The 15764-nt window shown below is 39.0% G+C and overlaps 2 protein-coding genes across 3 annotated transcripts; one reads left to right on the top strand and one right to left on the bottom strand.

The window, feature by feature from the left end:
• The first annotated feature begins 2655 nt into the window (after positions 1-2655).
• Positions 2656-9572, top strand: LOC310875058 (catechol O-methyltransferase domain-containing protein 1-like). Of its 2 annotated transcripts, none has more exons than XM_083788101.1 (7): positions 2656-2910; positions 4613-4743; positions 4905-5010; positions 5604-5722; positions 6433-6487; positions 8488-8621; positions 8735-9572. In XM_083788101.1, exons 2-7 carry the CDS (start codon positions 4639-4641, stop codon positions 8885-8887), a joined length of 672 nt encoding a protein of 223 aa, XP_083644227.1. In that variant the 5' UTR covers positions 2656-2910; positions 4613-4638; the 3' UTR covers positions 8888-9572. The 2 variants fall into 2 exon arrangements, with proteins under 2 accessions (XP_083644227.1, XP_083644226.1); XM_083788100.1 differs by lacking the exon at positions 2656-2910 and adding an exon at positions 3373-3499.
• A 157-nt stretch (positions 9573-9729) lies between these two features.
• On the bottom strand, positions 9730-15663 carry LOC310874914 (non-selective voltage-gated ion channel VDAC2-like). Its single transcript, XM_083787833.1, has 9 exons — positions 15569-15663; positions 14696-14767; positions 14529-14578; positions 13821-13973; positions 13391-13443; positions 13043-13270; positions 10962-11112; positions 10699-10756; positions 9730-10599 (listed from the first exon to the last, which is right to left on the bottom strand). Exons 2-9 carry the CDS (start codon positions 14760-14762, stop codon positions 10508-10510), a joined length of 852 nt encoding a protein of 283 aa, XP_083643959.1. The 5' UTR covers positions 14763-14767; positions 15569-15663; the 3' UTR covers positions 9730-10507.
• Between the last annotated feature and the right edge of the window lie 101 nt (positions 15664-15764).

Below are 15764 nucleotides of genomic sequence, written 5' to 3'. Positions count from 1 at the left end.
TCCGCCTTGTGGTTTCCTGCCTGATGAGGACTACAAATCTGACTACAACATGGCGTATTTTACCATCTGCTCCAGACCGGTTCACACAGCGATTTTGGAACACAGACTCGAGGTTAGTGTGGCTCTATCTGGCATCAGTAGATTCAGCAGACAAGTCCGTTTTCAGTTTCATTGCCACAACAACACTGCCCCTCTGTGTATGAAAGTCGCTATTACAGCTGTTCACATATTTTCTACATGTGGTATCATCATGAATGATGTAGATATTCATGATATAAATCTGAAGCTACAGAACATAATACATATTGTCTATCTACTTTAGATTTAATTCGGAACCGGGCGAGAGGGCACCTGATAATCTGGGCACCATTTTTGTGGGGGGCTTTGGTGGGGGAGGCACATATCTTTCATTTCTGTCTATATTCTTTTTTACATTTAAGGACTAATATTTCTACAATTGCTACAAAACCTGTGGCAATAAACAAGAAGTTAAGAGTAAATTTAGGTCTGATAATAAACTTTTGCATATTCAAAATCATAACTATTTCTAGCCATTTCCCTAAGCGTGTATGCTTTAGGCTATTTATATTACATGTGGGACAAAAACAACCAGTTTAACATTGTTTTGTGCCCAAAATGTAGGTTCCCAGACTTCCTGTATACATTAATTCTGTCCTTCTATTTAACTTTTTGTATTAGCCTATTACAGGACACTTAAAAAGGTTTATGATCTAATTAATATGAAATAATCAATAATGTGCTCATCATGAGTCACTCACAGACATAGGTGGATCATGATATGAAGAGCACCCTGGGCCATCAACATGCAAAAGCCTCCACAGAGCGGACATTTGTTTTTAATTATCATTAGTTTTCCCGATGCGGAGCACACACAATTATGACAGAAGCTTGCAACATTCACCTGCATTTTAGCAGGATTTACAGAAAGGGATTGCTAAAAATAAACAGCCAAATAAAATATAAAATGTAAAATAAGAATTAGCATACGATGATAAGAAGTTGTGCATTATTAGCAGACCTAATGACGTTATGACGGCAACTGACAAATGCTCATTACACAGAGCAACCCGCAGAATGAGGTAACACGTTAAACGCATTCAACATCTGCTTTTGCCCTCTTGGATCATATGCCACGTCGCTGACCTCCCTGAAGTCAATTATCTACACGGCACTCTCCTCTGACTTCATGGTTCATAATGTGAGCTACTCTTGACCTCCCACTCACTTCACATGGGTGTGATTTTTGTAATAATAAATGATTCATCTCATTTTACTTTATCTGTTATAAATAGGGCAGGCCCTGGTTTCTTGCAAGAGTTGGGCCCAATATATTTGGCTAAAAAAAAGTTTAGGTTTATGTAAGCCTTGTCTATGCCTATGTCTCACTTGTCCAAGCCAGGTAATTAAGTGTCCCGCTGCTGGGAAGGAACCACCTAACTACAAAATATTATTTTTTCAGGAAATGAAAAAAAGAGGAAAAAACAGGAAATGAAGAAAACCTTATTAGTTAGGTAAAGTTAGCTTAAGTTGTGGCAAATCTGCAAAAGAAAAAAAGCTTACCACTAGCTTTCTTCACAGATGTGTTCATAAAGGTGTCTACTATCACAGAAAAAATTGTTCCAACCAACTCCCTTGGGAAACTTTGTGACAGCTGCTGAGAGTTGGGGTACCATTAACAACCAATATAAGGCAAAGAATTCCAAATTTCATTATACTTTAAGTAGCATGTGAAACTAGGGGGTTTTCATGATGCTGAATCCATTCCAAGCATGAGTTTTGCACGAAAATACTCCTTGGGCTAAATTCGGCCATAGCCACTGCTGTGCTGACCTCATCACATTTTTCTTTGATAGTAGACACCTTTATGAACAGATTTGCAGATTTGCCTCAACTTAAGCTAACTTTAACTAACTATATATTTTGAGAACAGAGCAATACTGCCTCATCAATGTTGGTGTTGTGACTGATATTGTCAATTACTTGCATGAGAGGGGGAGAGGTGGAGGAGTTAGTTGCTTTAGCACAGGGGTTTTCAATGGATTGTGAACGAGGGACAGCCACCCTGACTTAAAAATAATCAACCTGGGAAGGGAACCACTGTTGTGTTGGGTGGGGACAACATGGGCTAAGATGTTTGTTTTGTCACCGTTTGTTTTACATAATTACATCACCTAATCATAGCAACATGAGTTAGACATATATTAGCGCCCCTCACTTCACACAGGTGTGATTTTTAAATATGCAAATGTAGGGAAAATGTGCAAAAAATAGAAAATATGAAAAAGCTACTGCTGGGGAAGGATTAATTTTCTTATATTGATCCTATAAACAATTTAATATAGGTAGCCTATAGTTTTACCCACTCAATTCATATTATCGTTCCAATTTTGGAGCTCTGGCTCATGGACTATAACCAAAAAGAACTGAACCGGTTACCAACCAGTGGAAAAGGGGTCTCTGTGTCCTCCCCTTCTCACAGATCTGCATATTATATCAAACTAAATTTCTGTCTGACCACTACTGAGCCTAACCGTCTCAATTTTAAAAGACTGGAAAATGCACTGTCATACTTTATGTAAGCTTTTTTTTCTGATCTTAAAATAAAAGCACTGGTGGATGATTTGCAATTTTGCATGCATCAACGAATTCCTGGAATGAGGAGAGGCATGCTGCTCCAGCTAGTAGCACAGCAGTAGCTAGATAGACGACGATACAGGCCGACACATTAGTCATAAGTACATGTAACTTCAACTGGATTCAGTGATTGATCACGCTCCCAAAACCTCCCAGGCTCCCACATCCTTAATAGCCATTTTTAGCCAGAAGATCGCAGCGCAAGCGAGGCAGAAGGGTATCAGTAGGCAATCTGAATTTCTTCCATCACGCAAAGTGAGTAGTCCTATATTCTACAACAAAATGAAGGTAGTTAGTGCACATTGCCATCATTATTAGATATACAATGTTCATTGTCCTATTTGTCTAGGAATATAGCATATTTAGAAATACTCTTTTTCCTTATTTGTTTCTCAAGTTGTTTGTCTTTAGTTCTTTTGAAATTGAAATATGAACATGATAACATTTATTGCATTAGCGATAATTTGTTATTTTTTTACCTTATTTTTGTTGTTGTATCATGCTTGCAGTCACATGATTGTACTAAGCTGTTTTTTTTAACCCGCAAGTTTGTAATATAAGCGCAATGCAATTCGGACTGCTTTGTAATTACCGTTACCACGACGAGACAGCTTCAAGAACACTTCCAACATTACGGTAGCATCATGCTCCTCAAACAAGGAAATAATATTGCAACAATTGGTTACAAGGTTAACAAACCAAACGTCAAGTCAAGTCCTTGCTGTGTCAACAAAGCGAGTAGTTGTCAATCATAAAATCATAATGTATTTTTATAATATTTCTAAAGAGGCATTGATTGGATCCGCCACACTGGGAGTGGTATTTGTCGCTGGTTATTACATTGGTAAGGTAAATTAATTAGTCAATACTATTTATTTAACCGCCTCCAGTAATTTGGCAAGTATTTGAACTTTTAAACATTATGGACAAGACCTTTGTAAATTATGTGGTAAATTAACTAGGACCCATCCAAAGTAGTAAAGGAGCCGCCCACTGCACGACGTGAGTGATGGAAATCAGATGCATATAGTGTTGAATTAGCCCTGAAACATGACTGTCATGATGATTATCATGAAGTACGAGGGTCATGTGAACCATGGCTAGTGTTGAATTAGCCTGACTCCTAGATGTCTTTTTTCCCCCGAATTTGACATTTTCAATCAACCCAATCAACTCGTCCGAACATGTACAAATATGCAAAATATAAAGGTGCTTAGTGCTTACCCTCTTGCCCCAAATGTTAGAGTTCTTCTGCAATGTATTAGTCTGTCTGTAGTTTTCAATAAAGAAGTGTTTTAATCCCAAAGTGCCGAACGCCAGTATTTCCCCTCCTCGTTTACTTCCCGGTTACATTGAGCGCAATTCCTGATGCGCCTGCTCACTACCACATTGGGATCCCGACAGAATCGACCACTTACGGAACTAAAACACTTCTTTATTGAATACTACGGACTAATACATTGCACAAGAACTCCGGCAGCCTCGCTAACATTTGGGGCAAGAGGCTAAGCACCTTATATTTTTCATTTGTACATGTTCGGCGTTGCAGGATCTCAGCTGGTGTCTCTGCGGTGTCCACAGGGGGACATTGACAATGTCAAAATCGGTCAATTTTGGTGTATAAAATAAGTGGGGTATTAGATTAAAGTAACAACAACAGATTGAAAAGACAAGATGGAGAGAGAGACACACACACACACTTTGTATAATGTATAAAATGTTTACTGGTATTAAGCCAACACTATCTTTGATTGAATCAATGACCCAACTATAGTGGGTCATTGACTGTACTGACTGTATGAAACCCTGACACAATCAAGCAATGATTGACTACAGATGACTCAGTTCATATAATACATACAGAATATATCATTTCTTTGCAATAATCAAAAGGACATCACAGGTGCCACCATGTCTACCATGCTACTACATTAAATTATTTTGCATCCTCTTCCAGGGAAAAGGAAATCCACACATTCCAGTATGGACATATTCAAGAGTCATGTTGGGGCAAAAGACAATCCAATCATGCAGTATGTCCTTAATCATTCAATGAGAGAACATCCAGCCCTGAAAAAGCTCAAACTGGTAAGGAAGTCCTGTTATCTTATATACACATAATTTAATACATTTAGATCTATAATCTTCAAACGTGGGCTGGTACACAAATACAGTAAATAGACTTTAAATTGTGTGTGTTTTTATTTATTGTGAAACTAATACAATCTGTCTTCCTTCGCGTCTTTCAGAGGACAATGGAGGATTCGTGGAATTTCATTATGGTTGCCTGCGAGCAGTCACAGCTCATGGCTAATCTGGCTAGACTAATACAAGCCAAGAAAGCAATAGAGATCGGTAATGCCATTAAGATAACCATCACATGTCATGTAGTACATCTGACTCCCCACTCCCCTTTCCTCGTATTCCTTTGTGTGTGTCATCTATATTTGATAGATCCTAAATATGTTGGTTACTGGTTCACTCACATAGTCACATATGCTTTTATTGTTTAGACATGTTTTTGCTGAAGCCACAAATGCTAAGAGAATGTTATTTAGATTGTATGTTGTTTACACAGATGATAGGTTTGATGTTTACCTGCTATAGTAGTTTTTTTGGAGTGCCAAATAGTTTTTCTTTGCACTCTACACATGTAATTTAGTTGCAGTATGAGTGATTTGTTGACTAGTTACTTATAAAACATTAGGCCCAAGTAAGTTTAATGCCATTTACTCCGATCTCGCATTTAGACAGTTGGATAAAAGTATCTGCTCTTTTGTTTGCTTAAATTGCTTACATTGTAATTGTTTACGCTTATGGTTATTATGATTACTGATTAGACAACTATCCTCTACTTGGGGCGGTAGTGGTGCAGCAGGTAGAGTAGCCGTCTGGGAATCAACCGGAACTAATCTGGAACTAATCATTATGGCTTATGGTGTTTACAGGTGTTTACACAGGTTACAATGCTCTGAATGTGGCACTAGCTCTGCCAGAGGATGGAGTTCTGGTGGGCTGTGATGTCAATGAAGACTACACCAACATTGGAAAACCATTCTGGAAAGAGGTACTGTTGGATGTTTACTATCGCTACGTCATTAATATATATATTTTCTAAATAAACAGTCAAATATTGTGTTAATTAAACTCAGAGAATGTACAAAATGTAAACAAACAGACGCTTATTTACCTTTGTACACGCATTTTCTGTTCTGGACTGTATAATGCTGGCCTCTCTCTCACACCTGGCTCTATCTTTGATAAACCTTGAATCTAGCACAAACCTTTCTAATTGTTTATTAATTAATTATGTGGTAAATCCATGGACTATAAAACATTTAAAACATACCTGTCTAGGTGTCACCAAAGATATACAAAATAAATTATATATATTTCTTTCTTCTGGAAACTGAGTTCCAGCTAGCCAGATATATCTGTCTTCACTTTCTCAGCCAGCTTGTCCACAAACACATCATAGCCTGGTTAAGGTCTATAAAGTATGAACTAAAGTATTATGATTGTGAAGTGAATAATAAATAAATAATGTATTCATTTATTCTGCAACAGAGCTGTTACAAGTGTGACATCTAGTGGCTGAATGTCATCTATTGCATATTTAAAGAATGGCCTGATATAGAATGCTACACATTTATCATGTTAACAGAGAGTACTTTCACTCCTTGTGGCCAATCATCTTTTGCCTGGTTTAACCAGGCTAAATCATCTTAGTAGTATCATGTTTTAATGGTGTTACTCTTCTGTTGGTTTACATTACAGGCGGGTGTCGACCATAAAATCGACCTACGCATACAACCAGCATTGCAAACTCTAGGTACAGTATGGAGGGTTTTCTGAACTAATTTCTTTCGTTTTACGTATGAGTTATGGATTGGTATTGTTATTTCAGTTTGAGATGCACTGTCATCATCCAAGTAGTTTATCCTAAGACATAATACTAGACATATGCCACAGTATCTCTATCCATAGCAATTTGAGGGTTAGCCCCTCTCGGAACCCTCTGTAAAGCTTTTCTGAAATTTGGATGTCACTTTATGTAGGGTCCCTGTGCGTTACTGTGTTTTCGTATTGAAATGATAGAACGCGGACATCAATATCGTCGTTAACGTCGTGTCTGCGCCGTTTGACGGCTTCTTTTCTTTTGAGTTATTCTGAATGTGTCAACTATAAGTACCTATACATGCCACTGCGAATTCTCTTGTGTCGCGGAAGCCGTTAAAGGACCACTTCACCACTTTTCAACCTATCTTTATATAATAGGTCCTCACTAATAATCATGAAAAAATTTAACGTTTTTTTTCTACTCAGTCTGTGTCTCATAGGACTGCTGTGGGCAGTTTAGAAACCGTCTTCCAGTGACATCATCATTAGGCAGCTTTATTTTTTAAAACAAGATTTTCTTACAAAAATATTTAGATTTTCATTATCGTGAGAACGATGGCTTCCATTTTCGCATTGCAACTTTTCAGGACTAGAAAGCCTGCAGTTTCTATTAGCTTGTATTCCCCATCGATGATGTCACTGGAAGACGGTTTATGAACTGCCCACAGCCCTCCTATGAGACACAGACAGAGTAGAAAGAAATTGCACAATCTTTTCATGATTATTAGTGAGGACATATTATATGAAGATAGGTTGAAAAGTAGATTAAAAAAAAAACAAAGATTAAAAATACTTAACGGCTTCCGCGCCACAGGAGATATTCACAGCGGTATTTATAGGTACTTATAGTTCACAAATTCAGAAGCCCTCAAACGAACAAAAGCCGTCAAAGAGCGCAGAAGGACGTATCCGAAGGTATTTACGTTTATTTATGTGTGCGTACCCGGTGGCAGGGTGGAGGTGGAATAGGACCCCATGGTCTGGGTCTCAAAAATGTCAGAAACTTCAGTACCATTGGGTTCTGCTTGTAGGGCTATTTGAGGGTCTGTGATAACCTTTGAAAACCCTACCTTCATGCAAGGGTGGTCTTTATAAACTCGGCAAAGGAACCTTCGACTGCTGTGCTGAGTTGGTCTATTATTGGAACGGGATACCCTTAAAGGAAAGAAAAAAAATCCCTATTAATAGATTTATCATTCTCAATAACCTATAGTATCTGGATCTTTATTCAGCATAAATGTTCCATTAGATGTAAACTGAAGGCCCGTGGGGCCACTGCATGTGGGTTATCCCCATCAGTTAACTCATTTCATGATGAACTAGCCATCAAAATTAAGGCTTTTTCACCAGAAAAGTGCCTTGTTTTCTCTCTCTCTCATTTGTTATACTTTATGCAGTTTCATACCTTCCACCGCTCACATGATTCTCTCCATTTTGAAGCTCCATATCGGCATCAGGCTAAATTACATGTTTTGCACTTTATACATTTTGTATTAAAAATGGAAAACACTGCTCACACGCCATATGGCTTGAGTGAGACAAAGAATATGAGTTAACCGATGAAAGACAATCCTCACACAGATCTGTGCAAACCTTTGATCAGAGGCTTTCTTCAAGGCATACACAGCTGTATAATCGGCTTGATCAACCCTAATGCAGAACACATGCGTGATCTTTGTCAATCACACACACACACACACACACCCATAACATAAATAAAAGAGATGCCCTGAGGAAACATCAAGCTTTAAGAGTTACGATTACCAGAGCCCAATAAACTGCTCGTAATGCTCTCTGAAATACTCTTATTACAATTGATTTATCAAACCCTGTTTTGTTTGTTATAGGTGGTAACCAAAGATCTTGTATGCATATCTTGGTTTTTCCCTGCAACAAATGACTAATTTCTCACCGTCCTTCCATTGTTTTCAGATGAGCTCATAGCAGCTGGGGAGGCTGGGACATTTGACTTTGTCTTCATTGATGCTGACAAAGCAAATTATGACAACTACTATGAAAAGTCTCTGCAGCTGCTGAGGAAAGGAGGCATCATTGCCATTGATAATGTAAGTACTTTAACAACTACCAAAGCATGTTATATTAAATTTACTCACACTTCGTCGTCATTCTGCGTACATGATCCCACTTGTGATTATCCTCGTTCTTGGTTGTCCTGTAGGTGCTGTGGAGTGGGAAGGTAGTGAATCCAGCACCCGATGACGTGGACTCCCAGGCCATAGACAAGCTCAACAAAAAGCTGCACCACGATGTTCGAATCAACCTCAGCATGCTCACCGTGGGCGATGGCCTTACACTAGCGTTCAAACTGTAGATGGGATAGAAATATTGCACCATTTTGCTTTATCCTTGAGCTCAGGTCAGATGCCAGTGTTAATCTTTCTTATGATGATTTGTGTAGTGCACTCGTGTACTGCTAGTAGGCTTTGATTTGACCTCGGCTTCAAACCAATTTCAGTGATGAGTTAAGCTGGGGTTTTTCTTTTAGACAACTTTAAATAGCATTAATACCAAGTAAGTATTCATATCCATTATAATGGCTATTTATCATAATCTACCAAAGACAAGTCTGAAACTATGAACCTGTTAAATTTTTAAATGGGGTTTTGACCAAAATCAACTGAAATGTTAATGTTTACAGTTTATGAAACATATATGCAGTTAAACTGGTTGTATCAGATATATTCATGATGGAAAATGTCAGTTAAAAAGAATAGGTGCCTGGTGTATAGGGGTTCATGTGTTTGGTCCGACAACCTACCTCAAACCCTCACCTCCCACGGGGCAGCACACCTAAACCTAACCCCAACCCTCTCCCGACCCCCAACGCACCTCGGACCAATGCTCCTTCGAACCAATGGTCCATCGGACCATAGTATGCCTCCCGGTGTATAGACCATGTGCCCCTTGTCCTCCACGTGAGATGTTCCTTGATTTTTGTTATTGATCTTTTGTGTAATCTCATTGTAAATGAGGGTCACCCTCAATGATTTCATAGAATCTTACACATTGTCTAAAATAAAACAATGGCAAAAACAAATTTTAAACAAAGTTACAAGTTGTGAAATACTTTATACCATCCACCACGCTTGCTCATATTATAAAACTGCAAAATAAGCCTTTTCTCAAACATCACACAGACAACGCTAAAGCTGATTTATTTTAAGTCTTTATTGCAAAGGTAGACTTGCATATAAGGTCCCTGGCCCCTGAATAGTATTCCAGTCTAATTTAAACAGCTATGGGAAGGGGAAGGGGAGGATTCGCTCATATTGTCGTCTATACTAGCAACACTCGGGGAAAGAAAATCCATTTGGCATTTCTTGCAACTTCAGGATATTTCATAACTCAGAAGCAGTAACTCATGATAGCAGAGGTCTGAAAGTAACCAAAGTGGCTAAGATAGAAAATAAATACATAAATAATTAAATATAGATCCACCAAATAGTGTGGTGTACTTTAATAAGCATATATTGTAGGAGCATTTGACAGGCAAAGCATCGCTGCAAAATTGTGTGCAAATTAAACAAGAAAAAGGGTATAAATACAGGTATATGCGCTACTGTGCAAAATAACATCTTCCTAGGACATCACACTTGAATTAAGTAAATATTTTCTTGGAACAAGTCTTGTGTCTGTCAGACTGAAGTTGCTAAAGTTAAACATACAGGCATCTCTCCCAACCAAAGTAGTGTATATTTTACAGCAGATGCCCGATGGTGAAAGGGGTATTGACTATTGCCTGACCTAATGCTACAGTATATCTGGAAAGAACCAAGTTAAGTACAACCTGAAGGAAAAGAGCAGTAGCAGAGCAGAATCATTTGTCGTTTTGGTATCATCTCTTTGCGAGATCCCTTTCCTGGCCATGTAGGAAACACACGCCAGATTATGTGGACATTCTCCAAACTTATGTCATGGTGGTGCAAGATTCTCATGCCTCCAGCTCCAGCCCCAGGCCTAGTTTGTGACCACCGGCATTGATGCTCTTTCCATCTACTAGCGCAGATAGTGTTACTTTCATACCTGTAAGTAATGCATAATACAAATTAGAATAAAGTATTCTCCACACTCTTTGGAAGGTAGTTCGAATTGCATCATGACTGAAGAGGCAATGGTTCTTACCAGGCCGCAGAGTCTGGGTGTAGCCAATTCCCACCAAGCTGGCGTTATTCACTTTAGCCTGGAATAAGGCATCGGTACAATCGAATCAAAATAATTTTATATTTTATCATTGCAAATTTTGCGTTTCTAATTATTCGATCACATGATCCAGCGTCATCATTTCACCATTAGCAGAAGACACACGGTAAATCCTCAGTGTTATTAAAAAAGAATAAGTATACAAATGGATCCTTACAGATGTGTAACTCAAAGCGTACACATACCGAAATGGAGGCACTGGGGTCTAGCTGGTACTTGGCAGCTATGCCAAAACGGGTGGTGTTGCTGCCTGCTGTCCAGGCCAGGTTCACAGCCGTCTCCAGATCGTCATTCACCTTCTGGTAGATGGAGCCACCAACCTCTGAACCGTCATTACTGGAAGAAAAAAAACCCATTCACATTCAATTTTAATACATAGAATTAATAATCACTAGAGCGGTGCCCGTAGGGCATCTACAGCGGTGCCCGTTGTGCACTGGCCTACTTGGAACGATGCAAGTTGGAAAAGCATGCCCCACCCAGATATTACTTGCGCAAGCAGAGCACGCAAGTATAGAGCGTCGCAGTCCCTCCCCCTTTCAGAACAACGAACGGCCCAGGAAATGAAAACGCAATGCATTGCAAGGCAGTTCTTATTTAATTTATTTAAAGACCTTTTAAGCGTTGTACGAAGCAAACTCTTGTTGTGACAAATCATGACAACACACACAATATTTTGGACCAAACAAATAATTACAAAGAAGAAAAACAACAAAGAAAGTGTTGTAACCTGCCGTTTTTTTCTACTTTCTAATTCTTTGTTTGGCCCGAAAAATTCTGTGTGTTGTCATGATTTGTCACGACAAGAGTTGGCTTCGTATGACGCTTAAAAGGTCTTTAAATAAATTAAATAAGAACTGCCTATGGGGAAATGCATTGCGTTTTCATTTCCTGGGCCGTTTCCTGCGACGCTCTATTGTGGCCGCCTCGAATGTTATCAACCGATAATCACCAATATGTTTTTATGAAGCCCATGCAATATGCACATTTCCACATACTGCCTACCGCGACTAGGAAATGAGGAAGTGAAATTACTGCCGCAGAAGCAAAAACATCGTGAAACTGCACTATACAACAACTTCGCTTTATGTTTACTTATATAACCGGTTAAGACTGAAGTTGAGCTTAGGGTTAGTAATATAGGGTTAGTAGCACCAAACGCAACGTCGGACAATGGCTGACAACGTCAATATAAGATATTATTGATTACTTTTAAAGCCCTACATGGTCTAGCTCGGAGCTCCCAGTTATACAACAGACTTGCTGTAACCCCATAAGCCTGTGCGCAACCTCAGATCCTCGCTAGTTCCTCCAGTAACTCTCCTTGTCAATCGAGGGGACCGGGCCTTTGCGGCTCGGGCACCTCTGCTCTGGAACTACCTGCCCTTGGCCTTTAGGCTAGCAGAGTCAGTGTCTTCTTTTAAAACACTTGTTCAAGTGTAATGTTTGACGTTTATATTAATGTTTGACGTTTATAACTCGTCTGTAAAGCGCTTTGTAACTATATGTTTGGAAAGGTGCTATATAAAAAAAATCATTCAATATGTAGGAAATGTCCATACTGGCTCCACTTCATGGTCTTGATTAAGGGCTGATGACGGAGATTAAATCATACGATACACCCGATACCACTACTTCAAATTGCTCCTTGCTTAGTCTGGAGTAAAGAGATTCACCCAGACAGAGCTCCAGGAAGAAGATGTTGTTAAATGGCCCGGCTACTGCTGGTGGAGGTCAGATGTTGTGCACTACCATCAGAAATGATTATTATTATTGTTATGGAAACAAGATGAGTGTTGCGCTCTAGGCAGTGCTTTTTCTTTCTAACAGCCGGGCAGGGTGAACACGACCTTAGCGGTTACTTTCACAGTCAACATTGGATTGGGTAGATAAAGGTTAAGGGGTCACCATAATAAACAATAGGTTACTTCCTTGCGGGAGCATGATGAATGTGTGCACAGCAGATTTCATGGCAATCTGGCCATTACTTTACATTAGGAGATAAGTTACTGACATTAAATTAAAGCTCAGTCTCATCCTGCTTGGATCCTGTAGTAGGCTGCATTTATACTTGTACTATGGAAAATACTGTATACTGCCATATATATATATATATATATATATATATATATATATATATATAACATTTAGTGAGCCGATAGTGTGGGAGGCTAATTTCAGTAAAAGCATTGGATATTGGAAATACTCAAGTAAAGTACAAATACCTCAGTCAAAACCGTACTCAAGTACAGTACAATGTACTTACACATTAGTGAGCAGCTGGAAGTCTCCAGTCCTGTAGCCAACGGCAATGTTGCTCTGGGTCATTTTGGATCTGGCCGTGTCAAAGGTCATCTGGTATCCCGCTAACCAGCCCTCGTAGCCAGCCACCGCCGCTCCGTGGATTGTAGGGCCGGCGAAGTCGAAGTCTACATCGACGCCCGCATTCAAGAATTCACGCTTATAGGCGGTCTTGACTTTGCCGCTCTTCTTCCTGTGAGATGAAGAAAATGAATTACGAATATTCAGATCAATGCCATCAAATATATATATATCACATACACACACACGCAAAAACATTACTTTCAGCTTGGAAAGGCTGACTGCAACGTACCCTGTGTTTGGTGAAAATGTAGTTTCAAATGTAAGTTTCAGTCCCTTGGTAATCTAAAAAAAAGGAAGATGGTAAACATTTAGCCAAACTAGTTTAACCACAATATTAACCACTGAACCCATTAAGGCTGATTCTACAAATGCCTTCTAAATCAGTAATTCTTACACATTCAAGATTTTTCAAAAATAGATGTACATCTGCTATTTTTACCAGCAAAATCTAAAAATGGCAGTTGCTTTCCCAGATTGAATTAACCAGAGTTAACCAATATGAACAAAAGGTTTCTACATTATTTTGAAAATAGCTGCGAACTCACAAAGCATTTCATATTGGGCATTTTCAAACATTTTGGACTATAATGAATGACATTACCAACAGGGTTCAAGTGGTTGATTATTGAGGAGAACGGTGTCATGCTCGTGTTCATTACCTGATCTTCAACACAGATCTCTGTGCCCAGTGTATTGTCCGTGGTCCACTTCTCTGTGAACACCAGGCCATATTCTGACCACTTGTACTTGGTTTCCAGGGCGCCATTGACCTTGCTGGTATCAGTGTTGGATGAACCAGTGGTTTTAAATTCCTACAAATGGAATTCGAGAGGGTTAGGCCTGGCTAACATTACAACTTTTCGCTACCTGCAATTTCACAACATAAAATCACATTTTATCACAAGGGTCTAGATTATGACATTTTACTTGATGATTAATTGTCACACGATTTAATTGTGTAGCTTTTAAGCCCTAACCACACTAAAGGGTCAAGACGGTTTTAGCGTTGTCCTTGTCCCTGCGGTGTGATATGTCTTGTTGCACGTTCCTCAACGCATGGAATTCAATGGCCAAACCACACCAAAGGGTCGAGACGGTTTTAGCTTTAACTCCTGGCAACCGTTTTGACCCAAGGAGTTGCATTGTGACCCTTTAGTGTAGTTAGGGCTTTGAAAACAAAACTTGCATGGGGGCAGAAATAATTGCGAATATCTGAAATAATTGCGATTTGCGAATATCTCTAATAATTGCGATTATCTCTATAAATAATTGCCATTAGGCGATTATGTAATAATTTAATTTGTGACAGGCCTAGGTGTTTCTATGACGACTTGCATGCTTAAATTGTGTATAATAACTCAACTTACCACACCACTTATAGATTTGGTCTTTACATCAAGTTTCACAAGTCCAAAACCTGAAAGGATATTCACAGTGAGGATTGAGGAAACAATTAGGCTTTCAGCCAACATTATAGTCATTAGTCATTATAGGTTCTTAGCAAAACTGGCTGCTTTATGTTGGATTTTCTTACCATATCCTTTGTTAAATATGTCCTTGGCAGATTTCCCAAGGTCAACATATGATGGTGGGACTGCCATTGTTCCTGTGATTAAAAATAAATTGTGGGAAGTTTACAAAATGCTAAATATTTGACAGTTATGTGCAACAGTGCAATGAGTTTCACTTCAAATCATTAAACTTCTAGGGATATCCTTCCTTGACTAAAGAAATGCTTGGTCAACTAATAGGAATTTGACGACTAATTGGTCATTTGCTCAACAAATACTGTATATAAATTGTTTGTGCAGAGAGTAGACCAGCCTTTGCTGGTTGGCGAGGTTGGGAATGGGAACTGAAAATACCAATGTTGATTTCACTAGAGCTGTGTGTGTACAGTGTGTCTAAAAAAATGGTAGAAACGTTTCTGCATGGCATTTATAAGAGATGTACTCATAATTTGTCCAAGCTATCCATTCAGCAAGCAATAATGGAATAAAATAAAGGAATCAAAACGACTAATCAACTTAAGAGTCCTCACATCAAACTAAGACCAAAGCGACAAATTGACCAATAATTCGACTATGAGGGAGGGGGGGATCGATGGAATTTGGTTTGATTTTAATCGTTCCCTTCACGTAGCATAAGATTTATACCACACAACTATAACTCATAGTCACTGAGGTTAGCTTGTCAACTGCTTTCCAACCTTAAAGCAGTCAACATTGTGCTGCTATTGTTGACATGTTAGCTTAAGCTAATAAACTACAGGCCACAGAGGCTAGCACACCAGATGCTTGTTTTAATAAGCTTATATTCCACCGATTGTACAAAAACACTGTGCACGCTTTGCGCGGCGTCCCGTTTAGCAATGTACCCTATGCAGTCAAATATTCACTTTACTTACCGAGTTATACTTGACGTTATTAGCCAACTTAATTGAACGCAAAACGATCGTTGTGTAATGTGCAGTGAAACACAGCTGGAGGGCGATGAAGGATAATAGGAGATCAGTGTTGCCGGGTTTTACGAGAGAATCAAGCAACCTGGTCTATGAAAACAAGCCCAAGAGTCCTTTACCTTTAAAGTTTAACATTGTAATT

Source organism: Protomyctophum parallelum, assembly GCF_964188405.1.
Source record: "Protomyctophum parallelum genome assembly, chromosome: 17".
NCBI classification, from domain to species: Eukaryota; Metazoa; Chordata; class Actinopteri; order Myctophiformes; family Myctophidae; genus Protomyctophum; species Protomyctophum parallelum.
Note: the sequence above shows the minus strand (reverse complement) of the source record. Positions and strands in the feature narration are given on the sequence as shown.

What these genes read in the sequence shown, in the direction of transcription:
- LOC310875058 (XM_083788100.1), top strand. Translation starts at nt 3,418, where the DNA reads ATGTATTTTTATAATATTTCTAAAGAGGCATTGATTGGATCCGCCACA. An exon ending in TGTCGCTGGTTATTACATTG is followed by an intron (nt 3,500 to 4,612) that starts GTAAGGTAAATT and finishes ATCCTCTTCCAG; the next exon opens with GGAAAAGGAAATCCACACAT. An exon ending in ACCAGCATTGCAAACTCTAG is followed by an intron (nt 6,488 to 8,487) that starts GTACAGTATGGA and finishes CATTGTTTTCAG; the next exon opens with ATGAGCTCATAGCAGCTGGG.
- LOC310874914 (XM_083787833.1), bottom strand. Translation starts at nt 14,762, where the DNA reads ATGGCAGTCCCACCATCATATGTTGACCTTGGGAAATCTGCCAAGGAC. An exon ending in CATATTTAACAAAGGATATG is followed by an intron (nt 14,579 to 14,695) that starts GTAAGAAAATCC and finishes ATATCCTTTCAG; the next exon opens with GTTTTGGACTTGTGAAACTT. An exon ending in ACCCCAGTGCCTCCATTTCG is followed by an intron (nt 10,757 to 10,961) that starts GTATGTGTACGC and finishes GCCTTATTCCAG; the next exon opens with GCTAAAGTGAATAACGCCAG.